General features: G+C 59.5%; 2 protein-coding genes across 3 annotated transcripts in view; both read right to left on the bottom strand.

Moving 5' to 3' along the window:
* Positions 1–894: 894 nt before the first annotated feature.
* Positions 895–9,821, bottom strand: MSANTD1 (Myb/SANT DNA binding domain containing 1). Its single transcript, XM_036242752.1, has 4 exons — positions 9,792–9,821; positions 6,655–6,919; positions 2,891–3,166; positions 895–1,136 (listed from the first exon to the last, which is right to left on the bottom strand). Exons 1-4 carry the CDS (start codon positions 9,805–9,807, stop codon positions 896–898), a joined length of 798 nt encoding a protein of 265 aa, XP_036098645.1. The 5' UTR covers positions 9,808–9,821; the 3' UTR covers position 895.
* Positions 9,822–13,575: 3,754 nt separating this feature from the next.
* The window catches only part of HTT (huntingtin), a 149,610-nt gene continuing 135,361 nt past the window's right edge, over positions 13,576–27,824 (bottom strand). Inside the window, exons 46-56 of one of the 2 annotated variants that reach the window (XM_036274991.1) lie at positions 27,365–27,447; positions 25,699–25,829; positions 25,447–25,576; positions 22,872–23,027; positions 19,715–19,905; positions 19,369–19,483; positions 19,073–19,286; positions 18,675–18,780; positions 16,715–16,877; positions 16,378–16,538; positions 13,576–15,552 (exon numbers count right to left, since the gene is read on the bottom strand). In XM_036274991.1, coding sequence (XP_036130884.1) covers positions 15,339–15,552; positions 16,378–16,538; positions 16,715–16,877; positions 18,675–18,780; positions 19,073–19,286; positions 19,369–19,483; positions 19,715–19,905; positions 22,872–23,027; positions 25,447–25,576; positions 25,699–25,829; positions 27,365–27,447 — 1,664 coding nt within the window. In that variant the 3' untranslated portion in view covers positions 13,576–15,338. The remainder of the gene's footprint in view (positions 15,553–16,377; positions 16,539–16,714; positions 16,878–18,674; positions 18,781–19,072; positions 19,287–19,368; positions 19,484–19,714; positions 19,906–22,871; positions 23,028–25,446; positions 25,577–25,698; positions 25,830–27,364; positions 27,448–27,824) is intronic. The other variant, XM_036274985.1, reaches the window with a different exon arrangement.

Here is a 27,824-nt window from a genome sequence, read left to right as displayed (position 1 = left end):
GGCTGGTGGCTGTGCACCGATGACCGCGATGGCCTCCTGGCAGGCCTTCTCTTCCTCGCACCCCAGCACGGCCACAGGGGGCTTCTCTGGACCAGGACGCAAATGGTGCCACCAGCCACTGGCCCGCCCACCCTGTCGCCACAGAACCCGTGGCAGGGGCAGCAATGTGCTAGTCCCAGGGCAGAAGGGGACACTCCTGTGCCCAGCGTCCTTTGCAAACAGTGACCAACAGCCCAAGGAGCGAGGAGCTTCTAGAAAGGCCTTCCCATGGCCAAGGGGCAGAGCAGTGAGGCCAGCCCCTCCCCCGCCCGCCCTGCCCCTCCGCCCGGCCCAGAAGAGCGAAAGGGAGGGGCGACATTACCTTTATTAGCGTTACCAGGGAGGAGGCGGCACAACACCGAGGTCCAGGGACAGGAAGAAAAAGGCGCTGGAAGGTGGCCCCTACTCTGAGTGCCAGAGGCTGCTTTAGGGCCGACGGGGGGCGCTGTGAGGGAGCCAACTATCCCCTTACAGGAGAGACTGCACCGGGAGCAAACCCACAGACCTGCGCGTGTCTGCTTTTGTTGGGGGTACGGGTGTTCCCTCGGGGCCTGAGAAGGTGGGCGCTGCTCCCAGGCAGGGAGGAGACGTCACACACTTGGTGTCGAGTGCGGTTTCAAGTGTCGCCCATGACGACTACGGCAGAGAGCGGACTCCAGCACGTCCTTACTGAGGAATCACCCGAGTCACCCCGCCTCCGCCGGAGAAAGGGTTTAATGCCGCAGGAGGGGCCTGCGAGGCCCTCGAAAGGCCCCGGGGAGGGAAGTCCGGCCCGGGGCAGCCGGGCAGGTGGGGCTGTCCCCGCGGAGCGGGAGCGGGAGCGGGAGCGGACCGGGCTGGGCCGGAGGCCGGCGCCCTAGACGCTGGACTTGGCGATGATCTTCTCCAGCAGGCTCATCATGCGCTCCTGCAGCTGCAGGCCCTGGAGCTGCAGGAGGCGCTGCTGGTCCAGCACGCGGCGCACCTCGCGGCAGGTCTCCTCCATGGCGCGGCTCAGCCGCCGCTGCTCCTCCAGCATGGCCTCCAGCAGCCGCAGCTTCTTCTTCTGGAAGTGGCCGCTCTGCACCTTGCGTTTCTTCACGGGCCGCTCCTCCGACCTGGGAGGACAGCGCGGCGCGTGAGCAGCTGCCCGCGGAGCCCAGGCACAGGGGCCCCGCCCGGCCCTCCCCGGGACCCCCCAGGACCAGGGGGAAACGGGGGCCCCAGGGAGCTCGGCCCCCCGCTCGACGCCCACCGTCCGGGCAGTGAAAGGGCTACGGGGCCGCGGCACTGCTGTCCACGGGGACCCAGTGACCCCATCACAGGACATCCAGGTCTCCTCGGCCTGGGAGGGTGGGGCAGGCAGGGGCACAGGCTCCGTGGGAGGCTCAGGGTGCAGAGGCCACTCCCAGGGAGAGAGGAGGACGTTTGGGCAGGGGGTGCTGGGCAGTGTGGCTCCCTCGCAAAGCCAGAGACTACCAGTCCTGGCTGGCCTTGGGCAGGTGGAGAAACTGAGGCCCCGGAGAAAGGCCCGGGTCCTGGGCCCTGTGCGTTCCCAGCCACCCTGAGGGTAGGGAGGCAGGACGGCGGGCACCAGGATGGGAGCCCTGGCGGGTGGAGGAGAAGGCAGCCCAAGCCCGTGGCTCTCCCTGGGGCTCTCTGCTGTGGGGTGGGCGGCCCCCACTGGCGGGCAGGGCTGCTCAATCCCCCCAGACCCCAGCACCTTGCCCATCTCCATGCTTCTGAGTGAGCAGAAGTGAGCCAGCCAACCTCACGGCTAGAGAGCAGAGTTCCGGTGCCCGCACCCGGCCCAGGAGCAGCACCGGGCAGCAGTGAGTCTGGGGCTGGGTCAGTCCACAGGAACGACGGGCCGGGACTCTCAGGCTGCCCTGCAAACTGGGTCTGGCTGTCGGCACAGGCCTTTTCATCCGGGTCTCTGCTGAGAAATCCCCTCCAGGAGGGGACACTGGACACATCGAACAGCAGCCCTGACACCGGGGGTGTCAGAATTGAAGGGACCCCCACCCCAGAGATGCATCCCTCACCCCCACCCCTCTGACAGACTTGAAGACTGGGGCTTGGGGGAGAGGCAGGGCCACGGCTCAAATCCACACTTCCTGTCCTCTTTCTCAACTGGCCAACTCCTATTCACCCTTGAAAACCCACCCCAAATGTCCCCTCCTTTGGCTGCCCGGGCCCCCACACCACAGGGTGAGTCTCCTGCGTGCCTGTCTGTCTGTGGGCAGCTTGAGGCAGGGTCACGTGGTAGGAAGCACGTGGCAGATAGCAGGGGGGATGGGCACACTCACTGCAATGAGGTGACGAGGACATTCCAGACGCTCAGCTCGATACTCTCTCCCTGAGGTGAGAGGACCAGCTGGCCTGCCAGGGGCAAGGAGAAGGGGCACCCCAGGGTGGGGCCTGCCAGGGGGTGAGGGGGACCCCATAAGCAGAAACCGAGGGGCAGGCAGGGTGGGTACCTGGAGTTGGGGGGCACTTGCCTTTCTCCATGTACCTGAGTCTGTTCTCCCCTCTGACACCCCCAGCCATCCTCAGAGAAGCCGCTCACTTATCCCCATTGTACAGAGGGAGACTGAGGCCCAGAGAGGTCACGAACTTTCCACACAGCTAAGAAGTGACACAGCCAGGAGACAAGCCCATCTGTGGCCAGGATGGCCCACGCCGCGGTAACCACCTGCCTTTCTGCGGAGCCTCCCGCGGCCTCCGGTCCCTGGAGGCGCGCACACGCCCCTGCACCCCCTGCAACCAGCCAGGCGGCACCGCCCGACAGCGCCCCTGGCCGCTCAACGCCCCTCCTCTGGACAGCGGCTCCGCCGGCTGGCGGTGGGCCAAAGAAGGGGACACACACTACCTGAACTTAAGGGACAGTAAGCTGGAGGAGCTGCCGGAGCGATCGTCCTGGAAGCGGCCTTCGTAGGAGCACTGCTTATACGGTAAGTACAGAGGGGTGGACTTAGCCGACGGCGACAGGGACTCCTCGGTCTGGGACGTGGAGGGCCCCGGCTGCTGGCCGTCCGGCAGTTTGCCATCACAGGACTCGGGGACCTTGGCCAGAATCCTATCAATGGCTAGGTAATAGGGCCAGTCGGGCGGGACGGACTCGCTATCTGTCATGCATTTTAATTTCCTGAAACGAGACACACAAGAGCCAAGGGTGAGAAACAGACCTGCTCCCGCCCGGCCCGCCCGGCCCCTGGCACAGGCACCGTGGCTCCGGGACCCAGGGGCCTCGTGGCTCCAGCCCGGCCACTCTTGGGCAGAGAGGCCTCCCCAGAAAAATCAGCCGGGCTCCAGGGCCAAGGTGACGCTGGACTTAGAAAGAGTCAGACTCGAGACCTACACGGCCTTGGACGTTAAGAGCTGGAAACTCAGTCAGTGCCGTGCCCTGGGGCCAACTCCTCGCTCTCTCCTCGCTCTGCTACAGTGTCTAAACTCCATGATGAACAAGCACCGCTTCGAAACGAGTTAGCCAGCCGTGGTAGACATCGTGATGTAATAAGACATGTCACACACACGCGCGAGTAGAATGCTGTGATACACCAGCGTAAAATACCATAATACAACGAAGGTGTGTTTCTAAAGAGGCTGCATCAGGAAGTGAGAATCACAGGAGTTAAGAGCATAGGCGTCAGTGTCCAACTGACCTGAGTCTGTGTCTTGTGCCTACCACTTTGCTGTGTGACCTTGGGCAGGTTCATGAACCTCTCTGGGCCTCCGTTTTCATACCCGTAAAATGGGGATGATCGAAGGGAGCTCCTCACACGGCTGCAGGAAGGGTTTAATGACACAGTGCCCAGTGCCTGGCAAACAGCAAGCTGTGCAGGTACCACATTTGCTGACAGTGCCAGGAGGCAGCAGGGCTGGGCCTGACAGGGCCCCTACTCACACTGCATGATCTCTCTCATCCCCACTCAGACCTCAGGCCAAGGGTCTACACTGTCCGCTCTGCCCACCATGGGCCGAGCCCCCCACGGGCCCTGTATCCTGCCCTCCCCTACAGACAGGCCCTGGGCCTAGGCCATCCTCTGGAGGTGAGGGATGGGGAGATGGAGCCTCTGGAGAGCTGGACAACTCCTGCCAGGCCAGGAAAGAGGCCACAAGGCGGGTGGGTGGCAAACCCCAGTGCTTCCTGAGGTCCAGGGCTCCCCCAGGCCCAGCCTCAGCCTGCGCACCCTCCCCAGGTTCATGTCCCATGCTCCTCTGCTGTGGGGAGACCTTGGAGCTAGAGTGTCCATGCTGGATGGCTCCTGTCTCCCAATATGGGGCTCCCTACCAGGGGCTCCCTACTGGACACTGGAAATGGGCTGGCTATCTGAATAAGCCGCTCCCAGCCAACAGGCACAACCAGATGACGGGGCCTGCGGCTCGGGGCGAGCAGAGGCTGGCCACAAAGGACGTGGCCTTGGGGACAGCACCCACCAAGCAGAATATCCTCAGCAGAATGCCAGGGACAGAAGAGCATGGCTGCTTCACCTTCCCAGCCACAGGGTCCCCAGCACCCCCTGGAGGTTGTGCAGACACAGGGCGCAGGAGCGAAGGCCTGTGCCGAGGCCCACACCCAGCCTCACCCAGGCTCCCCTCCAGCCCCTCCACCCCTCCGGAGGTCCCAGTGCACTCAAGCCTGCCCACTCCTTGGAGGAAAAAGAAAAGGCCTGTCCCCAGCACGGGAGGCCCCCAATTCCAACAAACCATACTCCATGGAACCTAGCCACCTCAATATATAAAGAGCTACTGTGAAAAAATAAGTAAAGCCTCTGCTTCTGGGGAGGCTGGAGGGCAGCACAGCTAAAGAACTAGTCGGCCAATGTGTCGGCCTGTTAAGGATTGTGCAGCCCTGGGCCATTCTCTCCTGCTCTGGGCCTCAGTTTCTCCCTGGGTGAACAGGAGCTGTGAGGTGCTCTGGCATGTGACTCCTTCATGAACTGAAGGGCTGTGCAGGCACGCAGCCACGTGCCCGGCCCCAGGTGCCCGGAGTGCCCAGGTGCCCACCCTGCTGCACCCTCGTCTCCCGCAGCTGCCTTGGCTCACATCCTCTGCCTCCAGGAATGGAACAGAATCCCTCCCTTGGGACTCAGAAGGCTTTCAGGATAAATAATGAATAACCCAGCCAGACACCAATCAGAGCCTGAGCATGACTGAATCAGCCGGGAGGCTGGCAAGCAGCCCCTCCCCACCCGGTGCTGAGGGCCTGAAGACAGCTTAGCCCCGGTTGTGTTGCCAGCTGAAGCTGGAACTCGTCAGTTTCTCTGAGTGGCTCTGATGCCCTCTGGCCAAGCAGTGCGTTTCTGGTCCTGGCCTGGCTGGGGGCCGGGGCTGGGGGTCAGAAATGGGCCTTTAGACGGGGCCAGACTCGGGACCTGCTGCTCCAAGGGCCATGAAAAGTTACAATGCAACTAAAAACAGTCTTTTTGTTGTTAAGGGTCCAAGGAGCCTCTGCACACGTCCAGGCTCCAGAAGGGACGGGAGCTGCAGGCCAAGGGGGTTGTCTCCTCACCTACGGGGGGATGGGCCTCCCCAACAGAATGTGGCTCACAGCGCCCAAGGCAACCCTGCAGGGCCTGGTCTGCACCCAGCCTGGCCACACCTCTGCTCCATGTCCTGAGCGACCACTAGGAGGACAAGGAAGTGGCCAGGGCTGGGACCAGCTGGATTCCCAGGACAGCCCCTCACTTCCTGGGACATTGACAGGCTCTGGGGCTGGCCCAGGCCTGCCCAGGCCACCCACAGGACCCCATGCATTTGGTCTTGCTCTCCCCGACAGCCCCTAGCTCCTACTTGACCTTTACCCCAGCAAGACCCTGGTCCGCCTGTGACCTTTCACCCTGACTGTGACCTTCTCCATACTGTGCCCCTCTGAGACACGCCTGGGCTCCATGAACCTCAAGGTGCTAGGCTGCTGGGCCACACTGGGCTCCCTCCCTGGACAAGCCTGCTGCCTGGAGCCCGTCTGGGCCCTGACCCAGTAGCTCCTCCAGGGCTGCCAGGGCAGGGGCCACCGGGGATGGGTGGGGGCAGAGGTGGGGCCCCCTCCCGTGAGTGGGACCCTCCTGGGCACTCAGGATCTCCAGCCAGCCCTAACAGCCCCCCGACCTTGCAGTCAGTGTGGGGCTGTGCTCACAGTGGGCTCCGTGGACGCTGGAAGTGACTGAGCGGCAGGACCAGGCAGGACGCACAGGCCTAAAAGCTGAGCCATTCTCGCCTGGGGCCTCAGTTTCCCTGTCTGTTCAGCAGCATCCCAACACCCTGCTGCACAGAGTGGAGCCTGAGCTGGTGGTCTGTAGGCTCCTAGTTGGGGTGGGTGTGTGCAGGCCAAGGGGCAGCCACCTGCGGGGGTCTTGGGGCAGCGCTGAAGGTGCCCTTGGGGTAGCCCTGGCAGAGGCCCGGGAGAGCTGAGATCCTTCACAGCCTGGCCTGCGCCGGCCTCAGGTTCCCCACCTTCCCAGCGAGAGGCTGCACAAACGGCTTCTGTCCGCCTGTCTGGCCCCCTGGGGCTCGGCCCAGCGAGGACCCCACCTGCGCTCTGCCAGCAGCAGCCCCCGCAGCCGGGGCTGGGCCGGACGGGGGCCTGAGGCGGGCTCGCGGCCAGGCCGCGGCGGGGTGCACAGAGCGGCCTACCTGTACTGAAAGGTCATGTTGGTGATCTTGATCTTGATCTCCTCGCCCAGACGGCGCTCGCCGGTCATCTCCAGCAGCTTGCTGGCCATCTTCTCGTACACCTTGGCGTTGCGCTTGGTCTGCTTCAGCTCCTCGAAGAACTCCTCCCAGACGAGCATGAGGCCGCGCATCTCGGCGTCCGTCCAGTTCCGGGCCCGCCGGTGCTTCTCCGTCTGAGGAGACACTACGTAGCTGGGCACCTCGGCCGCGGCCATGCCGGAGGCACCTGTGGGGTTAAGGGAGTGGGCTCAGGGAGGCCCGGGGCCTGCACACCGTGGGTGGGAGCCCCACTCTGGGAAGGCAGCTCCACGCTCAAAATGGGGCCTACATCTGACAGGCAGGAATTTAGTTAAAAGCTTTTAAACGGGAAACGTCATTTTGATGTCACGTTTCCATAGCAACAGAGCAACTGCATAAGCTACAACAACAGAAACCTTTTAACTGAAAGCGCAGGAATCAGGGCCGGCCGTGACGGGCCATCAATACTGCGGCGGGCGGGCCAGGTCCAGAACTGGCAGCCCGGGCCCTGGCCCTGCCTCCGCCCCACCCGGCCACCAGGCCTCGACGGTCAAGGCCACAGAGAGCCAGGCCCCTACACTGGGCCAACCTAGCTCCGGGAGGTGGGGTCCAGGCAGAAGCCCCCCTCAGCCTGGCCCCAGATCACACAGGCCATGCAGGCCGGAGCCCAGAGAAAGCCTAAGATGGGGCGTGGGGACAGGACAGTACACGGAGACAGGCAGGCAGAGAGGACAGATGGAGGGTGGGCATGGCAGGTGGACACGAAGAGGGAAGGGACATAGGAGCAGACACCTCAGGGAGAGGCCAGGGCCCACGCACAGCATCTGGGCAACACGCTCACGCTCTGCGGTGGGGAATGTAAACATGTGACCACCAGGTTGGGCGAGAGCTGGCTCCGGCCCTGAGCACACCCAGCTCTGCCCTATGTGCCCATCTCCCTCTCTGCAGGGGCTGTGTGCCAGCCTGTGTGATCTGGGGTGGGCCGAGGAGCCGACAGTTCTCGAGGAAGACAGTAACTGGGAGCAGGTGGTGTGTGACCCTCCTGCGTCGGGCAGCCCCATTTCAGCCTTGACCACTCTGCGTCAGCACCCAGACCTGCCTCTTCCACCTGGCTGGGCGAGGTGCTCCTTGCACCCTCAGTACCCATGGAAACAATTTGCAAAAGGCTTGCAGAGAAAATAAATGAACAAGTATGAAGGGACCAACTTTCGGTAATCCCCCTTCCCAGTAATCACCTAGACTTTGCCTTTACATGTACTGGCAAACTCCTATGCATTCTTCAAAACCCTGTCTGACATCATCTCTCTGAAGTCTTCCTGCTCCACTGTGGTCCTTCTCCCCTTTCCCCTCCTGTGGAGTGGAGCTGCCTTGAGCCAGCCTGTTTGATTTTCTCCCTTCGAGCTGTGTGGCCCAGGTGAAGACTCCCAGAAGCCGCAGTAATGAGGACTGAGCACCGAGCGCTGGGCACCGTTCAACGCGCTGTATGCCTGCGCTTTCTGCTTTGACCCTCACAGCACTCTGGTGAGGGAGGCTGGCACTGCTGTTAATTCCCATTTTACAGATGAAAAGCCTGAAGCTGTAAAGGTGAGGTCACCCTGAGGGCAACCAGGCTCCCAGTGAAGGACAGTCACCCCGCCCCGCACCCATGATGCAGCCAATGCAAACTTCTGTGGCCTGGCCCAATGCTCCCCACCGTTTCCCAGGGTCTCTGGGGAGGCCCCTTGGACAAGTGCTGACCCTTGGACAGGTGGCCGCTGGCACTGGCTGGGGTCCTTGGCTGTGGGACCCCATCCTCCTTCAGTGGGCCTGGCTTAGGCCGTCCTCAGGTCCCGAAGGCCAGGGGGTATGGACACTGACCTCCAGCACCGGCTGGGTGGGGAGGGCAGCATGGGACAGACAGACTGTAATGGGGGGTGTTGACCAAAGGTGGGCTTAAGAGCCAGGCAGGGGATGGGGCCCTGCCGCAGTGGGGCTTAGGGACTGAGGTCCCCGCCAGGGCAGCCGTGGGACAGGAGACCGGAGCTGGGAAGCCTGTGGGGACAGCGGAGGGAAAGCACCACCTAAAGGCATCGACAAACGTTAGGAAAAAAAGCAGTCAGTGAGCACAAGCCCGTAGCACCTGCGGAACTGGCCCCGATGCCATGTGCAGCCCCAGCGCCTCCCCCAGGGTCCTGCCTGGCTCCCTTAGGTTCTGGCAGGGGCCTTAACTTGGGAGGGGCCCAGGATGGGGGAGCAGCTGGGCACCCCCCCTCCCACAGTCATAGCTGGAAGGGGTCCATGTGGGACGTCAGAGCAGGCTCCCGGCTCCCAGGCAAGGCCTGGCCCTCACGTCAGCTCCCAGCGGAGCCCCGACCTCCCTGGGCCTCCAGGTCACCCGGGGACATGCAGGCGCTGCCATCTCGCCCTGCAGCATCGCCCAGGAAGGCTCACAGCTGCCACACCCTCTGGGCCTGGGTGCCGGGCACAGAGCACTCGGAAGTGTTTGCAGAGGGAATGTGACTAGAAAGCCCACCTCCTCCAAGAAGCCCTGCCCCTCAGGCAAAGGATGTGACCTTCTCGAGCGGCCCTCGTGTTGGCTCTCAAGGCACCTGAGGACATTCCCTCACAGGGTGCCGAGGCCACACGGGCTGCCTCCCACGCCTCAGCACACGGGTGGGGCCAGAGGCCGGCAGAGCACAGCCTGTGCGTCAGGGGAGGGCAGACGCTGGTGCTGGCCAGCTGGGCTGGCGGGGACTGTCAGGACAAGCCACCCCAGGGTCCCCGGCCTGGGTTAACCAGGACTGCGGTCCCAATGCCTCCTGGGGCAGTGGCTGGCCCATGGGGTGCAGAGCCTTGCTCGGGGTCCTGGTACCCAGGTGACCCCAGGGGAGGCACCTCTACCTGTGCCCTGCAGCTGGCATGTCCGGGGAGTCAGAGGAAAGAATGGACTCCAACTACCTCTTTGCAGCTTTCAGCAGACACCAGAAGCCCCCAGAAAGGGGTCCCCTGGAGTCCAGAAGCAGAGTCCTCACGTTGGGCCCCCAAGGTCAGGAAGGAGCCAGGGGGGGCGATGTGTCCTCAGCTGGGGAGGGACTCCGTACCTTGGCACAGCTGCATGGCCCGCTGGGACCCTCAGTGTCTGTGGCAGGGGAGGCGGAGGGCAGGGAGCTAGGCGTCCGGCTGCACCTGCGGGGAGAAGGGGCAGTCAGGCCAACGCAGGGCCCAGGGGGTCTGCGCTCAGGTGAGGCCTTGTCTCCTTCCAGGTGCTCAGTCCAGGCTGTGCCACTCTCAACACCTGGCACCCGACACTGGCCCATGGCAGGGAGTAGGTGGCCTGGGCCTCCAGGCAGCAGGGAGTTGGGCCCATCGTGGTGGGCAGGGAGGTCCAGCCTGGACAAAGGTAGGAAAACACATGGGATGTGGGGGATGTGACCAGGCTGGGGCGTGGCAGGGCAGGGCAGAGCTGTGGAGGGACATAGCGCAGCCCAGGACCACGGGTGCCGACAGCCAATGAGGCGAAGGGCCTAGGGGCCCAGCTTGCTAGCTGACACCACCACCTTTTCCCCTGAATATGCCTGGAGCCCGGATCCTCAACCTTTGACCTTCTTCCTTGGTGGGCAGGCCCCAACCCTAGCTTGATAGCTCCACTGGGCCCACCCACACCCCAAGCACCTCCTGGGCCAGGGCAAGTGCAGGCCTGGCCAGTGGCTCCTCCCATCCTGCTCCCCACATGGGCTGAAGGCCTGGAAACCCCAGGGCCCCTAGAGGGCATGGTTGTGACAGGGTAAGGCCACCTGGGTGGCCCCTGGATGTCCTGCTTTGGAGGATGGTAGACAAGCAATCCAACCAGACAGGAGCCGGCCTGCTGAGGCCAGGAAAACTGGGAACCGCAGGAAACACTCGTGGTTCCGTCTTGGTGACTCTACAAAGCGGTCAAGCTCTGTACTCCTTGGTCCTGACAACACACCTCGCTCGTGGGTGCCACCGCCAGGCTGCAGAGGAGCGAGGGGCAGGCCAGGCCCTAACACATTCACCCCGCAAACCCAGAAGAGCTCGAGGACCTCGGTCAGCGCAGGGGTGTCCTCTGAGAAAACAGGTGCAGCCTCTGCCACGTGGCCGGGCAGTGGCTTGCAAAGCCCACTGCAGCAAAGCCCACTCACACCAGGCCCTCCTCCACTGCTCCCAGGAGATCTGGGGCCCTTTCCTTCCGGAAGTAAGAGGGGCGCTCAGGTGTGCCAGCCAGGGTCCGGCTGCCCGGGTGCGGGAGAGGGTAGAGTTCACATAGCTCTTAAGGGTGAGGCCATGAGGCCATGGAGCTACATCACAGGAGACAAATTTGGGAGGTGAAGTTACCTCCGTAAGTATTTTGAGCATCTGAGGTGAGAACTGAGCCTGACGTAGCCACGTGGTCTGTCCACCTGGCCTCGGCAGCCAAATGCTGTCACCAGCCTGTCCAGAGGAAGTCCTGTGCCTTGGGAGGGCGGGGGCACGAAGCTGCCACAGAGCTTCTGGGAGCCGAGTGTGGGGTCCGGGCTCCGCCGTCCCTCCAGGCACCCACCACGGTGCTGGCTCAGGGCTACCCTGCCGAGGGACGAGGAGGGCACCTCCACACGGTACTGGAAGCCACGGGACTTCAGCAAACATTTCCCAGGTGCCTGCCCAGGCAGCCCACAGCCTGGAGCTTTTCTGTGCAGGTTGGTACATAAACATCTGTACCCAAGTACACCAGTGCCAACGGCCCAGGATCCCAGGGACGGGCCCACCAGAAGGAAGGCATGCCCTTCAGCTGAGCAGATTTCAGAGCAGCTTTTTCGGGGTGCAGGAGTTACCAGCTCCAATGGCCACGGCAGCATGGCCATGCACCGCAGCCCAGGAGCATGGGTCCCGACAGCCAATGAGGCGAAGGGACCAGCCAGGCCTGGGGGGCCTGAGAGCCAGGTCATGGCCCCACATGAGCGAGCAGCCCTGACACCAACCCCAACGCCCCTCTGCATCCTTGGCCAACGTGGAAGCAGATTCGGAGCCAACCACACGCAGTCCCGTGTAGCTGCATCATGTCCCGTAGGCAGCATGGCATCCGCAGCAAGCTTCTGCCAAGCAGGACCACCACACAGGGGGCTGGGGCCACATCCTTGCCCAACACAGATGTGGGGTCTCCCCTCCGAGGCGCCGGGCGCGTGCTGGTGCAGTGCGAGAGTCTAGGTTTTCCAGAAGCAAAGCAGGCCTCGCACGGTTCAGGGTTTAACTTTTCCTTTAATTCAGATATACAATGTTTGCAGCAGCTTCGAAAATGTAAATATACATCTCATGTCAGTCCTCCCCGCCCCTCCCGATGAGAACAGTCAGGTCTGGGTCAGGCTCCGGGATGTGCCCATCACAGCCCTGCTGGCCCCAGTGAGCTCAGACCCTCGACAGCCACAGCCGCAGCCCACTGAGCGCAGAGCCAACTACCTGCGGCAGGGCCGTGATGGCCAGGAGTCACCACAGTTTGCAATGGGGACTGTGATGCTGTCCAGGGCCAGATGCTTCTAGAAGCATTCAAAGGAGGAAGTTCCTTCCACTGCATTAAAACGTGACAGGCTGGTGGGAAGTGTGGCTCCGGAATCTTCCAGGCCACCTCCAGTTGTCCTGCCATCTACTCGGTCCCTCCCTGCTGAGCGCGTGCACAGGGAGCCTCCGGCCAGGCTGGAGGCTCTCAAGGCCCCGCCCCCCAGACAGGACCACTCCTCTCACACAGGCCGGCAGCCACGGCTGGGCCCTCAAAGCAGGAGGGACAGAAGCCCGCCTGAGGACGCGCTAGGGAGGACGCTCACGGCACCAAGGGGAGCTGGTTCCACGCCCCAGATCACGGGGCGCCAAGCTCACGGTGGAAGGCGGCCGAGCTGCCGCTGTGGTGCGGGGTGCGGCCCGCTGCCCAGCAGCCGCTCTCTCAGCTCCACAGGAGGAGCCACTGCCTGCGGCTGCGAACCCTCGAAATGAGCCGGCAGAGAGGGGTCTGTGTGGGCCTCCGGGAGCAGGCCCGGTGCTCCGTCCTGGTGTCCGCAGGGGTTCATCCCTCTCCGTCCTGGAAGGACACAGCTGGGCTACGTGAGCGGGGACAGCAGTGGAGGGCTGGGCAGTGGGAAGGACCACTGCACACGCGGTGGGGCCGGCGGTGGGAGGGCAGCTTCCCGAGAAGACGGGCGTTACCAGATAAGTCTACCCTGGTTCCGTTCAAACCTTTCCTGATGTTACCAGCAGGAAAACAAAGCAACCCCTACACAGACCTGGCAATCAAGTTAACGATATTCTCAATAAAGTTTACTGTGATTGGTGCCTGCTGTAGACTTTTGAGAACTTAAAAGTGTTTCTCCCTTTTGCAGAGTTGACAAGGGGGACTAATTTCTTAGTGGGATTTTAACAAGCAAGGACCCTCAACCCTCGCCGCAGTCACGCGGGCTCCGGGTGGCAGGTCTAGAAGTCAGCTTCCACAAGGAGCTGACGGGGCGGTTCCCAGAGGCCTTGCATATCTGCGTCTTGAGTTACAAAAAAAACTGCAGACGTCTGTGTAGACGCTGACCCGGGCACAGCGACTCCGCTCATGGACATGCATCCGTTCCAGAGCACACAGGCACGTCTGGGCCCGCACCTGCGGCCAGGGCTAGACTCCAAGCCCCTGCTAAGAAAGGGCTGTCCAGAGCACGCTGAACCACAGAAAGGCCAACTAAACTGCCGGTTGAGCCCAGAGGTATGAACCCTGCGGGGAATGGCCCAAATTCTACATTCACCACATTCTTTCTTACAAATGTAAACACCGAAACAGGAACAACACTGGCCACTGATCTCTGATACCGCTACCTCAGAGCCACAGAAATCATCACACACACACACACACACACACACACACACACACACACTCTGAGAACGCCCCGTGTTTACAAACACTCGAGCAAGCTTTGGAGGGGAAGAGCCAGAATAAGAAATGGGAGCCCAAGAGAACAAGGGAGAAAGGTGACCTTCTCACCTCTGGTTCAAACTTGGCAGCACCCCTAAAGGGCCTGCTTGGCTGCCTAACACACTCCAGTAAGGCCCACCTTGGCCAGGGCTCTGCTGGGGCTGCTGGGAAAAGCCAAGGGCCACACTGAGGAGGGGTCCACAGCCTCCCCTCACGTGCGTGAGCCACAGGCAAGCCTGCACCCCAGCTGTCCCCAAACCACTGGACATGTACATGGTGGTGAGATGTCAGGCCCTCAGGGTAACTAACCAAACATTCCTCCTCTTTTGTTGACACCCAAAAACAACTTCAAAATGATCTCCACTTATCATATGAATTATCTCAAACCCTGACTGCACTTGAATTCATGACCAAAAGGCCAGCAGACCTCTGGGTCTGGGGCGGACCAAGGAGGCAGAGTGCCCAGCCCTCTGGGAATGACAAAGCAGAGCCCCGTCCCCAAGCACTCTGAGCTCTCAGGCCAAGTTCAACCCCATTCTCCAGGTCACATCTGCATTGATATTTTCACTACTTGGGGCTTGAAAACAGAAGGCTGGTCCAGGGGCCTGGCATGGACGGGGTAGAGGTAACAGTCTGAGGGACCACAGACTGGCCAGTCACTGCTGCCCCATCTCATCCCTGCCCCTCTAGGTAAAGCCCGTCGCCAGGCACGGACCCGACTCTCCGGGGCTGAAAGGAGGCTGTGCGCGGGCTGAGCTGGAGAAGGCTCAGGAGGTGCTGGGGTCCTTCTCGAACAGTTGACAAGACAGCAAGCTTTGCCCTTGACCAAGAGGGGCGCAGACACACGCAGGTGTCACACCTGTGGGGCTGCCGGGCCAGGCTGTGTCTGGGCCCCACATGCAGGAGAGGTCCCATGGGGCTGTGGGGCACGGAGGCCGCCCCTCACTGGTGGTGCTGCAGCAAGAGGCGCCGCGGGCAGTGTGCTGAGGCTGAGTGGGCCCACTGTGAGCCCAGGGTAGGCCAGATGCAGAATCCAGACACATGTCTGCACTCGACGTTCACCACATTCCAGTTCCCGTGACTGCACGAGGATGGGGGGAAGAGGAGGGGGTGCGGTGTCTGTGCCATGGAATGTCACCGGCGTGTTAAGCAGGAACCAGGTGTCAGATGTTAGAAGTGGCTGGCAGTGACGTAGGGAGAGGGGCACGGGCTGTGGCGTGCAGCACAGACTTTACACGGGCATAGAAAGGTACCTTAAAATTAATCTCTTTACTGATAGAATTAAACTTTAAATCCTGAGAAGAAGGAAGAGAAAGGGAAGTAGGACGCTGGACCTCTTGCTCCCCGCCACCCACCGCACACACCTGCTGAGAGCAGGACACAACCTCCAGGCTCCCTGTGCCGCGCTGGAGCGTCCCCTTCTGCCGCTGAGACAGCAGAGGGTGCTATAGGCCAACCCGCAGAGCAGAGGACTGGTGTCCCAGATGCAAGAGCAGCTACAGCCTGGGCACGAGGACCGGGCTGGGCGTTAGGAGGAAGGTGCGCGTGGTTAACTGGCATCGACACTAGCTGCACGAAGGGCCAGCAGCACAGCTGCCCGAGCCCTCGGCGGGGCGCAGGCTCAGCCCCACCTCTAGCAGCGCTCCCTGCGCGCAGTCCCTGCAGAAGCACTTCCGCGGGGCAGACCCTCACTGCCTGGCGCTGCCCCAGGTGCTCAGCACGTGGCGACCTTGTGGACGGTTTGCAAACAAGCCAGCAGCCGCTGGTACGGGTTTCCTGGTGCTGCCACCACCTCAAACACGGACTGAAAGGCCCGGCGGTCCAGCTCCTCCTCTATCTGGTGTCTGTAAAAGTCCGTGGCCACCAGGCAGAAGAGGTTAACGTCCACTTGTTCCAGCTTGCCCATCCTGCTGATGACGTGGGGAAGGCTGCGGAGGAGTTAAGGAGCGAGGTGCAAGTGCACAGACGCCCGACCCAGGTCTGCAAATGGGCCCGAAGTTCCGGGAGCCAACCAGAGCAGGAAAGGCGGAGCTGGGCCACGCGGGCACAGCAGCTGCCTCCCACCTTGGCTCCCCCAGCTGAGTCCACCACAGCTCCCAGGATGCCACCTGTCTGGGCAGGGAAAGCAGCTCCGCCCAGCACAGGCAGGGTGGGGACAGGCAGAGCTGGCTGAGGAAGCAGGAGCCCCCAGGCAGGCACTCCCCTCAGCAGCACTTACCTGGCCCGGCTCCCCATGCGGCACTGGATGGCACTCCTGCGAACCCTGCTCCCGGAGTGAGCTCGGAGCCTGCAGCCCTACCCGGTCTCCCAGGCCCTGGGCGAGGCCTGCTGCCAGCCCGACAGTGGCTCCCAGCCGTCTAAGGAGCTCCTCCTTTTGGCAGCCAGCAGGCTTGGGGTGGGAACTGGATCTCTACTTAAGCCCTCACCCGAGGGGATGACAAGGGCACAGTGACAAAGGGTAATGAGAAGCAGCATCGGGACAGGCCCGCCGCAGACCCCAGAGGGCACAGGGAGGGGTCTGGGTCCACATGGATGCCCAACCGGACCCCAGGCCCGCCTCTCCTGATAGGTGTGGTCAGCACACTGTTTTCTGTTTCCTTGTCAGAGTTTCCCTCCCTTGGGGTTAAAGTAACTGTCATCTTGACCTCTGGGGTTTTGGCAGAGATTAGGTGGAGAAACTTCAGCACAGAACAGCAGCCTAGACATTGACAGGAGAGCTTCCCCGGCCCCGCCCAGGCCCCTGGGAAGGATACATTGCAGAGACCCATGGGCTGGTGGACGCACTGACGAAGAAGCAGGAGAGGCTCCACATGGCCATGGCAACCGGTGTCCTCTGCGTGAAGTTGGAGAGGGACAGCATGACCCAGTCACGGACCATGGATGACTGCCCCGTGCTGTGCAAGGTCTGGAACACCTGAGAGAGCCCCAGGAAGAGGAGACACAACCCTTTAACACGCTGACGGTGCTGGTTTCAAGGGGGAGGAATCAGGCTGCTGGCACCTCCATGGTCAGCATGTCCAGGTGGTGAGCGGCACCCAGGCCTCGAAGCCGGAAGGGCTGCCTCAGGGGCTTCCCAGACCTGGCCCTCACCTTGTACACCACAGTGGCCATGAACTGCGGGTAGGGCTGCTGGTTGGACAGAAACTCTCCAATGACTTTGTTCATGACATCTTGGGGTGGGAAGAAGTCGTCTAAAAACTGAGGAAGGATCCTCGCCACAACTCGGGCTTCACAGGGAAACCCTTTCCTGACCCTGGAAGGAAGAAACACCGTCAGAGCCCGCCCACCGCAGCCCCCAACCCTACTGGCACCCTCAGGAGCTTTCAGGTGGGTCACGAGGGGTGTGCCTAGAACAGTAACTGTGGACCTCACCAGTGACCTGCAGACAAGCGCTCAGGCTTGGGGCTCCCCTCCCACACGGGGCCAATGGTGCAGAAAGGGGTCTGAGGCCACGTGGGGTGCTGGGCAGGAATGGTCGGGCAGTGCGCTGAGCCGAGATCTAGACACGAGGAAAGCACTGTCCCTGGAACACCTGCCTCGTGCAAGCGCCCGTGGCCTCTCACGCCACTCTGGGGCCCTGGCAGCACTGTGGTCAGTAGGGACCTTTCTCCTCCCTAACCCGGACCCATGTGAGCTCCTGCTGGCTCCTCCCTGACAGACCCCACAACGTGTACGAGCAGTATCGTCCTGGACACCGGGAGACAGCCAGCAGGCCACCTCATGTGCAGACAGAAGAGTGGTATGCAACCGAGGCCCCGCCTCCGCCTAGGTGAGCCCCATCTGCCTGCCTGCAGATGCCAGCGGGGCCCAGGACCCACACCGGACACCACCTTCCACCAGCCAGTGTCCCCGCTGGAGTGCCCAGCTGGACACCTGCTGAGTCATGTCCCTTGCTGGCACTGGCAGGAAGGCAGGGCCAAGCAAGGTCCCCACTCAGCACTGCACATGGTGGGCGTAACGTGGGGTGGAACAGGAGCACAGCCGCACACGTGCATCTTCCACTTCCACGCGAAAACAGGCTGGACACACTCAGCTTTCCAAAACACCTCATCTGGCCAGAGCGGACACAGGGCAAGTCTGGCTCAGTGTGTTCCTGGGAAAATCCAGATGGCTTCCTGCTGACCGAGCTGACCAGTGACAGCCAAGCCAGAAGAACGGACCTCCCCAAGGCCACATACATCATGTCCCCTGGACTGAGGCCTGGGGCAAAACTTGCGTCCCTGTCCCATAGAAAAATTTGGACAAGGCACCGAACCCATCTTGCAGAGCCGGCAAGCTGAGCAGACCCTGGCCGCCAGCACGGTGGGGCAGGTGGGCTTCCTCCCGCCCTGGGAGACGATGGCTGTGCTTGCTGCTGCCTGACCCCCCGGCCTGCCCAGCCTCTCCTGGAAGCTGCTCCAGTGCAGTCTGCCCATGGCCTGCAGGCACCTGCCAGCCTGCTGGGGCCACAGGCTCCTCTCCACAAAGGCAGCAGGTTCTTTTTTTTTTTTTTTTTTTATCATCCTCACCCGAGGACATTTTTCCATTCTTTGTTCAGGTAGAGTGGGAGGGGGAGAGAGGAACAGAGAGAGAGAGAAACATTGACGTGAAAGGGACCCATCGAGTGGTCGCCACCCACATAACCAACCAGGGCCGGGGAACCGAACCCGGGTCTCTCCGGACCGCAGGCCGACGCTCTAACCGCTGAGCCAAACCGGCCCGGGCAGGCAGCAGGTTCTGACCGACGTTCTCACCACTGCTCAGGGCCCCACGCCCAGCCCTCCACACGTCTCTCGTTGACGTGCCCCTCCTGACACCCACACTGCTGTGTGCTGCCCCGCCTGTGGGAGAGGTGGACAGGCATGGGGATGGCCTTGGAGCCAGTCAAGTCCACACTCCTGGTGCCAGGGTCCAAGGACTGCCCTCTCCCACAGAGCCCTGAGTGAGGCACGTGCTTGGTCAAGATGAAAGTGGGAAGCAGCAGGCCTTGAGGACAGCAGATGTGCGTGAAGGCAGCTGCTCCGGCGGCAGCTCCAGGCAGCTCTGGGCTAAGGCGGGCTTCACTTCTTACCTGTCGAACAGAACAGACACACGCTCCATGGCCACGATCACGGACTCGCTGTCAGGGGCAGCAGGGCTGGGGTCGGAGGTTCTCCCAGGACTGGTTTTCTCCTTTCCTGAAGTGAGAGTCGTTCAGTGCTGTCACTGAACCTTCAAGACTAGACAGGCTTTAGAGACAGTACCCTGAGCTCAAATGAAGTTTAATGAGCCCTAGAGACGGTCTACGACCAGGTGAGGGAGCCCCTGAAAGCCCAGGGCCCAGACCAGCCAGCCACACAGGGCATGGCGGTCAGTCCACAGGCCTGTTCCCCAAGCGCCCGATGCCTGCACCGCAACACAGAGTGTAACTATGCTCTAGAGTATCGAGAACTGAAGGGACCTGAGCAAGCCCCCGGCCCCACTGCCCACCTGTGTACATGCAGGTGAGCATCAGGCCCAGGGCCGCCATGGCCCGGTGAGGGCTGTGCACATTCACTCTGTCCACACTGAGCTTGACCAGGGACTCAGCATCCAGCCGGGAAAGCTGCTCGGACAGCAGGAGGCGCTCCAGGCCCCGCAGGACGCAGTGGTAGATGGTGGATGGAGTGGACTCTTCACTTCCAGACAGCATCACCCCACACATCTGAACGAGATGATGACGTCCAGGTCAAAGCACTGTCTCAGGCTCCTGTCCCTCAGTGGGGACGCCGGCCAGGCCTGCTCACCTGTATGATGGACGCGGAGAAGTCCGTCCCCACGTCCAGAGGGTAGTTCTCGATCAGGTAGAAGGCAGTGGCGCACATCACCAGCACGTGCTGCTGGCTGTGAGCGCCCACACAGCTGCAACAGCACAGCCAGCTCAGCCACGCGAGCCTGGCCAAGGCTTCCTCTCTCCTCCCGCCAGCGTGCGTCTCAATGACCCCCCCCCCCCCCCGCCGTGAGAAGGCTGCCCGCCTGGGTGCCCACTGACCCTGTCTGTGACCAGGCCAGAGTCTAATGCACACTTGGTAAGTGTAGCCTCACTCTCCTCACAGCCCACTCTAGGACCCCCGCCTGCCAGCTCCCACTCACTGGGCTATGCCTTTGAGGTTGGAGAGGAGATAGTCGCTGATGACAGGGATGAGCTGCTTCGCAGTGTCGTCCAGGAGGTCACACTCCAGCACGTAGAGGATGCCGTGCAGGGCCCCGATCTTGCTGGGCAGGTGGCTGCTCCTGAGCGTGCTCTCCAACAACCGGCTGACCGGTTCGGCCACAGCCTTGTCCTAGAGCACAGGCAGCAGCAGAGGCTAGACCCATGACGAGACGGAAGCCACAAAGGCCCACCTCCAGGCCTGACTGCTGAGCTCCGGGAGGCCGCCCGTGGCTGGTGTCTGGGTGTCAGGAGCACTCCCAGCACCCTAACTGATAAGAGCGTTAGCCTGTGCCTCGCCTGTGTGAACAGCGTGGTCTGTGCTAACACCCCTCTCCTGAGCATCTGGAATTTAGGACGTGCCAAGCAGGGGGCCTGCGGGACCAGCCCCCGTAAAAGCCCTGGCTGAGGGACTTCCCTGGTGGACAGCACTCCAGGTGCACGTCCCGTGGGACTGTGAAAGAGGTGAGTCCTGTGAGCGCTCCCAGCGAAGACCCCAGGGTCTCAGGCCTGACTGCTGTCCATACAAACTGTTGTCAACTTCACCTAGCATCTTACACACAGAGTTAAGTAGGAACCGAGCGCTGTGCTCTTCACTGGAGAGAAGACGCCCCGGAACACATGGTGCAGCAACAGCGGAAGTTCAGATCAGCCTTCCCAGGGGAAGGCGACCCCTACTGTTGGATTCTCCGCAAGTTCCTCAAAAGCAGCAGGAGGCTGTATGACTGTGATGGTGCGATCCCCACAGGAACTCTGATCCTGCCTCCCGAGTGACTAAGAACTTCCTTCCCTCCTTCTGCTGGCGCCCACAGACTGCCAGACACCTCCAAGGAATTGCTCCCATCCATGCGCCTAGGGCCCCAGCTCTAAAGCACCACCAGGGCCAGCGAGGGAGGCAGACTCATCAAAAGAAAGAAGTCCGGAGGCTGCTGCCAGCCCGGTGCACAGCCCCCCTTCCCAAGGACGCCTGGAGGGCAAGCCCTGCGCACAGCAGCAGGGAGGAGTCCCCAGTGCTTCATCGGGCCTCAGGATCCTCTCCAAAAACAATGATCACTTATTTGATTTACTGACAACACTTGCCTAGGGGACTTAGGCCTGAGCACAAAAACACAATTACAATGAAAACAACCCAGCAGCTGAAAGTCCCCACAAAGACAAAGGACCTTTCAAGTGTAGCTGCTTTTACACCCTGCTCCCAACACCCAGGGGCGCAGGCTTTGAAGAGATGTGCACACAGAAGGAGCCAATGGACCATTGTTTCTGTTCCTGGACAGGGGCACCAGGGCAGGCCACCCAGGGTGGGGCATACCTGCTCTGGCACCTGGGGTTTGGACTCCAAGGAGCACAAGGGGAAGGATAGTCAGGTACTGACATGGGCTCACACCCACCTCTGCCTTGTCCGGTGTGACCTGGAGCAAGTTGGCTAATACCCTGGCCTCCGCCTCCAGGAGGCAGAGGTACATAGGGGGCCTCCCCTTGGGCAGATGGCTTGTGGCTGCTGCTGTGGCACATGCTTACTGAGGCTGTTAGGACAGATAGGACCGAGCATGGAGCACAGCATGTAGGGGAGACGGGCCAGGCCATGCCGCATGGCTCACCCAGTCTCTGTGCGCGGCACACGGCTGCTGCTTGGGCTGCAGTCTGCAGAGCTGACATGCTTTCACATGCTGACACCGGCCCACTTTCACGTGTCTGTGTGACGTCTGTTAGCAGACACTGTGTACGGGGGAGCTCACCCAGAGATGCAACGTATCTCTAGCAGCAAAGGCATCTGGGAAGTGTTGGACTCTGTCTCACCTCCTGTGGCTGTCTAACTCCCTAGAGCCTCAGGTTTGGCTGGCTGACTACCCAGAGAGCCAGAATGCTGCCCACAGATCAACATTAAGACCCAGGGAGGAGGTCAATGAATGGACAGAGTGTGATCTGTTGACTTAGGAATGCATTGATCTATCTGGTGGTCCAGTGACTACCCACGATACGCTTTTATTAACTCCTATGAAATAGAGACCCTGTCCTGGGAAGGGGTAGATTTCTTCCTAGCTGCGACCTGCTTTGCCCACGTTATGTAGTTTCTTGTATTAAAGCTCTTATGAATTGAATAAGGCTACACGTCAGTTCTTTGGAATCAATCCTAAATTTATATTTTTGGGGCTTTCGCCCAACACCGTGTGGTGACGATGGCACAGAAAATGGGTGTGGTGCCAGCGGAGTTCTGATCAACTAGGCAGGTGTGGGGAATGTCTGGCCCGCGGGCCATATGCAGAATCGATACCAGTTAACATCACATGCCTCATAAAATTGCTTGACCAAATATAGCAGGCTAATTTTTACGCTGATAATTTTGTGTGGCCCACAAATGATGTTATAACCAAATGGCAGAACCTTGGCAGGAACAAGGTTCCCCACCACTGACAGAGGCAGAATAAGGAGGAACTAAAAAGAAAGCCCTGTCTGCCCTTGCGGTAAAAGACTATCATGTGTCCGGCTGGTGTGGCTCACTAGTTGAGCATCGACCCTGCACCAAGAGGTCGCCAGTGCGATTCCCAGCCAGGACACATGACCAGGTTGTGGGCCTGATTGCCAGTGTGGGGCATGCAGGAGGCAGCCAATCAATGTTCTTTCTCATCAATGTTTCTATCTGTCTCTCCCTTTCACTTTCTCTCTCTCTAAAATCAATAAAGGCAAAAAAAAAGAGGCTATCACGCCCACACTTTGGAGTGGACAAACAGGGTGACTTCAAAGCAGTCCCCAGGGGGGAGGTCCTGCTGACAGAAAGCACAGGGTCTGCAGCACAGCAGAGGAGGGGTGGGGGAGCTGTGGGGGGTCTGTGGAGGAGTCAGTCCCCTTTCCACCACCTGCATACCCCAGCTTCTGGGCCATGGACCACCATGATGACCTAACGAAGGGGTACAGGAGCCCCATAGTAGGGCTCACCCACCACAGCACACTTCATGGCAACCTGTGGAGAAGCCCCAAAGTGAACTGAACCCTCCAACATCTCGTACTCGCTGTGGACATTCAGGATGGACTTTCCAAGGCTGATGCTGCACCCACAACATCTGGCCACCACACCGTGGCCCCTGTACCACCGTCACTTACCATTCCAAGGACGGCAGCTGCCTTACAGGTGGCAGGCACCAGGTACTGAAGGAGAATCTCATCTTCTGAAGGGTGCACCCTCCGCAGCTCAGTCAGCGTCTGATACATCATCTCAAACTGGTTGCGCTCAGTGAACAAGTCCGAGACCACGAGGAGCTGCAGACAGGACATTTGGACAGAAAGGAGGAGAGGTCCACTATCAGGAGAGTAACCAATGCAGTCCAAAATGTGCGTCCTCACGACCAAGGGACAACAGACTGCAGGAATTCACACGAGCCCTGACTGGGCAAGAAACTGGCCAGCACCTGGAGACCTAGAACATGGCGCAAACACAATGTGGAGCCGCACTGGTCAGCGATGCCATGCTGCTCGCGCCGCACACCAGGCCGCGCTGGGAGGCCGTTACGAGCTGCAGGGGAACGTGTCCCGCAGCTGTGACCACAGACAAGCCCTACATCTGTCTGTTTCGAAACAAACATCCCAGGCCCTTCCCAGGGCGGGTATGTGTGTGGGCGGGGGAGGGGGCTCCTAAAGTCCCGGGACAGAGAAACTGTCTAGGAAACAAATGCTTTGCCAACGATTCTTTTTGTATCCCCCAAGATGTTTAGCTCTCTGACGTTCAGTTCTTCACGTCACATCTAACGAGGAATATCAGGGACATGCAGGTCCCTGTTTTCTGGGGCAAGAGGGAAGGTGGGCTGGCCTTTCTCAGAGGCCACAGGCTAGCTGACCTGGACACCTGGGGGTTCAATGGGATGAAACTACTCCCACAGTGCCAGTCAGACTCATCTGCCTTTCCACTCCTGCTCTTCTGACTGCAGTGGTTTTCTAGACATCAATTGACAGAACAGGCGGAGTGCAGGGCAGATGGAGAGCCCAGCTATTCCCTAGAAGCTAGGCACTATAGGGCTTTGCAAAACATTAATAAGGCTCTTCTTACTAACTCAAACATTATTTTAAAATAGAAATTATCACCCTGCCCGGTTTGGCTCAGTGGTTAGGGTGTCAGCCTGCAGACCAGAGAGTCCCGGGTTTATACCTTGGTTGCAGTTTGTCCTCGGTCCTGGTTGGGGTCGTGTGGGTGGCAACCACTCAATGTGTCTCTCTCACATAGATGTTTCTCTCTCTCTTCCTTCCTCTCTCCCTCCCGCTCTATCTGAAGATAAATGCAAATATGTCCTCCGGTAAGGATAAAATAATAAAATAAAAATTATCACTATCATTATTTTGAAACATCAATAGTAACTTCTTTCTTAAAAATTTAAGACCTTTATTAATGGTGCCTAAAGTTTGATATTTTTAGAAAATATCAAGTTGTAAACTTTTATTAAGATTAAAAATGAACCCTGGCCGATGAGAGCGTTGGCCCTCAAACCAAAGAGTCGCAGGTTCGATTCCAGTCAAGTTGCAGTTTGGTGCCTGGTCCTGGTTGGGGTCATGCGGGAGGCAACCAATCGATGTGGTCTCCCATCGATGTTTCTCTCTCTCTCACCCTCTCCTCCTACTCTGTCTGAAAATAGATGGAAAAAATTCTTAAAAAAGAGATTCTTAAAAAGCTCAACTTGACCCGATGTGAAATCATTTAAAAACCTTTAAGGGTGTAGTGAGAAAAACCAGGCTTTAAAAACCTCACCTCTGTCAGTACTAAAGAGACATTTTTAGGTAGATGTAACGGAATCCATGTTGCATCGATAAGGCAGATGGTTGCACAGGCAGGAAGCGAGTGACCAAAGGCCTCGGTTCCAACCTGCTGCTCCTGTCCTCCTGCTGCAATTTATACCCATGTTCTCCGGACGGACGACTACCCAGATGTTGGTAGAGAGAGTAAGCCCACATTTAGTCAGTAACTGTTTTTAAACTTCTCAGATTTGTCCTGACCAGTGTAGCTCAGTTGATGGGAGCATTGTCCTATATATCAAAAGATCACAGGTTCAATCTCCGGTCAGGGTACAAGCGAGAGGTAACCGATTGATCCCCCCACTTCCTCTCTCTAAGCATGTCCTCAGGTGGGGATTTAAAAAACCAGAATTTTCAGATTTAATTTGCAATACTGTAAATACTAACAGACATACCCCACAGAACAAAAGCCCTCTGGGGTCCTAATTTGTAGGATGTAAAGGAATCCTGAGACCAAAAGTCTGAAAATGAGAACTCCAAACAGTGCTTCTCAAAGGGCCTGTGGGGCCAGGTCACAGGCTCCTGGGGAGATACTTATGGACGAGGAAGGTGGCCTTAGAATTCTGAGGGCAGCGTGACATTTCCACGACATGCCCACTGTACTTGAGTATCAGTCTGTCACAGCCTGGACATGTAGAAAGCTATTCACAGACTGGAGAAACATATTTATGGTCTGTGTCTCTGTGAGTTCCTTCATAGGTTCCCAGAGAGAATAAAGTGTGTGTGTGTGTGTGTGTGTGTGTGTGTACACACACACACGCACACACCTGTACGAGCAGTATGTGCATATGAAGGGACGGTATGTGTGTGTACGCATATATACCAGTACGAGCGCTGTGTGCACACGTATACAACTGTATGAGCACTGCACTTGAGGGGATGGCTAAGGCAGACTTACAGAGCGAACCACTTCGCTGATCAGGATGACGGGAGTCCTCCGGGCCGAACTCGAGGGCAGGATCCAGCGTCTGTACAGTTCAAGTAGGAACTGCGAACAGGAGTGGATGTCAACGCCAGCCCGGTGTTTCCTGCAGAACATTTGAGAGTCACGCCTCTGCACACAATGTGAGAGGTTCATCTAAGCTGCATCCCAAACCAATCAAATAACTAATACATTTCAAATTGCTTTAAATCAAAAGCAGGTGGAAACCTGGAGTTGACTGGAGATGTGGGTGGAGACGAAGGTGCGGGGACATCAGCCTCCTCCTCCTCCTCTTCGTCCCACTCCTCCTCTCTCAGGGGTGTGATGTTATTCCCCAGCCACACCGAGTGGATGGACACCTTCAACAGACACAGGGCACTTGGTCAACGCTACGGAGCCAGGCAAAAGGCTCCCTGGGGCTCGGGGTATTGGGTTGCAGATGTGGACTGGGGTCCTGGGAACTGAGTCACCCCGTCACCTAGCTGGGTCTGTTCAGACCGTGGGTTCTGGGTGGAAGACCCCACAAACTGGGCCCTTCGGAATGAGGGGAGTAGCTGAGGACGGGGAAGGAAAGAGCCTCGAGAAAGGGCACTGCAGCTCCTAGGGGGCATCTGAATGCAGTCCTGCAGAAAACAGACCACGATTACATTCGCAAACTGGTCCTGCCTTAGTGGTAGTCACTTGTGGTAAACCCAACTTTTCTGAATGACTTACTAAGAAAAGCACCCCTATAAAGGGGTGGTGTATGTATTCTGGAGATGGCAGGGTGGGGAGGATTTGGGAATCCTGGGGGGAGAACCCACGGGGGAGGGGGACAGGTGCAAATCCACATGCCAAAGTGACCCCACACCACCTCAAGCAGACCATACTCCCTCCTGACAGCCACCTGCGGCCTGGGGCTGCTCAGAGGCATCCGCACTCAGCACTCGCCACACTGCTGCAGCTGAGGGTCACGGGAACCCTGACAGCAACCTGAAGTCGAGGAGGAGAGCCCCTGTGCTGCCCACTCCCTGCCAGACCCCACTGGGTGCAGTGACGCTCTATCGGGAGCCCTGCATCCAGTGCTTGAGCAAGCTGTGTCTCAGGTGCTGAAGTAAAGACAAAGTTGGGCAAATGCCACTGGGCCCCAGAACAAGGCCCCACAGCCCCAGGCTCGTCATTCACAGCCTGGTCCTCGGACACTCCCAGCAAACAACACAGAGCACTCCCATCACTCTATGTTGGGGCTGGAAACTTCCCACAAAGGACAAAGAGCGGAGTTATCTGTGGGGTTGATCACAGAGGAAGGCCGTGCAGGACCGAACAGGACAACCAAGACACCAGTGTGGTCCTGGGGGCCAGTGGAGCCTGTGGCCCAGAGCTCATGAGGAAACTGTCCGAACTAATGTGTATCCAAGTACTGTTCTGACCAGTTTCTTCTAACACAAGAGCTAAGGGGACCTCCTGGCATAACTGCTGTCTGAGAAGGAACCAGCAGCATGTTGGGAGGAACATGGCAGCCCCAGCCAGCGCTCCCACACTCGGTGTCCTGGCCTCCCACCTCACCGCTCCTGGCCTCCCTTGTCAGGTGCACGATGTCCCCACTTTTCCAATCAAGGGCAGCCGGAAGTGACACACCCAGAAGGTTGAGGACATGGCACCCAGCCCGATGGGGCCGTGTGACCGCCTCCCTGGCCCTTCTATGTCTTTCTCCCCTGAATCTAACTCACACCATTTAACTACATTTACACATGTCTGTGTTAATACACCTAAAGTATTTTACACCCTTCTCAGAATAAATTACATAAATAAAACAAAAATAAACCCTTTCTTTTATTTAAAATGCATTTAACTTTGCTTCTGAACGTGTTAAATAGTTCAAACCCAAGGACAGAGGACAGGGCGTGTGACTGACCTGGCCAAGTTTGTAGCTCATGCTGCCCAGCTCCCGCTCAGGGTTGGTCTGCAGCAGAAGCTTGTCGTGGCTGATGAGGGCACCTGTGGGGCAACAGGACCATCAGACCCGCCCACAGGTGCACTGAGCCTGGCAGGAAGGCACAGCCGTGGAGCCTGAGGGACTGTGAAACTCTCCATCACTTCCTAACAGCTGAGCTGGCAGGGCCAGTGAGGTAGTGCGAAACCATCAGTCTCTCTCCCTGATGTACCAGCTTCTGTCTCCAAAGGAACCTGCTAGGGCTGAGCTGCACAAGCCTAAGAGTCAGTAGGTGTGGCCGAGGCAGCAGGCCTGCAGGGAAGCCTCTGGATGGCCCAGAGGACATGTACAATGGACAGCACCTCCCAGGACCCTGCCTCAGTGCCAGGCTGTCCAGCTACAATCACCAGGAGCAGATGCTGGCCGATGCCCCTACTCACCT

Source organism: Molossus molossus, unplaced genomic scaffold (assembly GCF_014108415.1).
Source record: "Molossus molossus isolate mMolMol1 unplaced genomic scaffold, mMolMol1.p scaffold_m16_p_1, whole genome shotgun sequence".
Lineage (NCBI taxonomy): Eukaryota > Metazoa > Chordata > Mammalia > Chiroptera > Molossidae > Molossus > Molossus molossus.
Note: the sequence above shows the minus strand (reverse complement) of the source record. Positions and strands in the feature narration are given on the sequence as shown.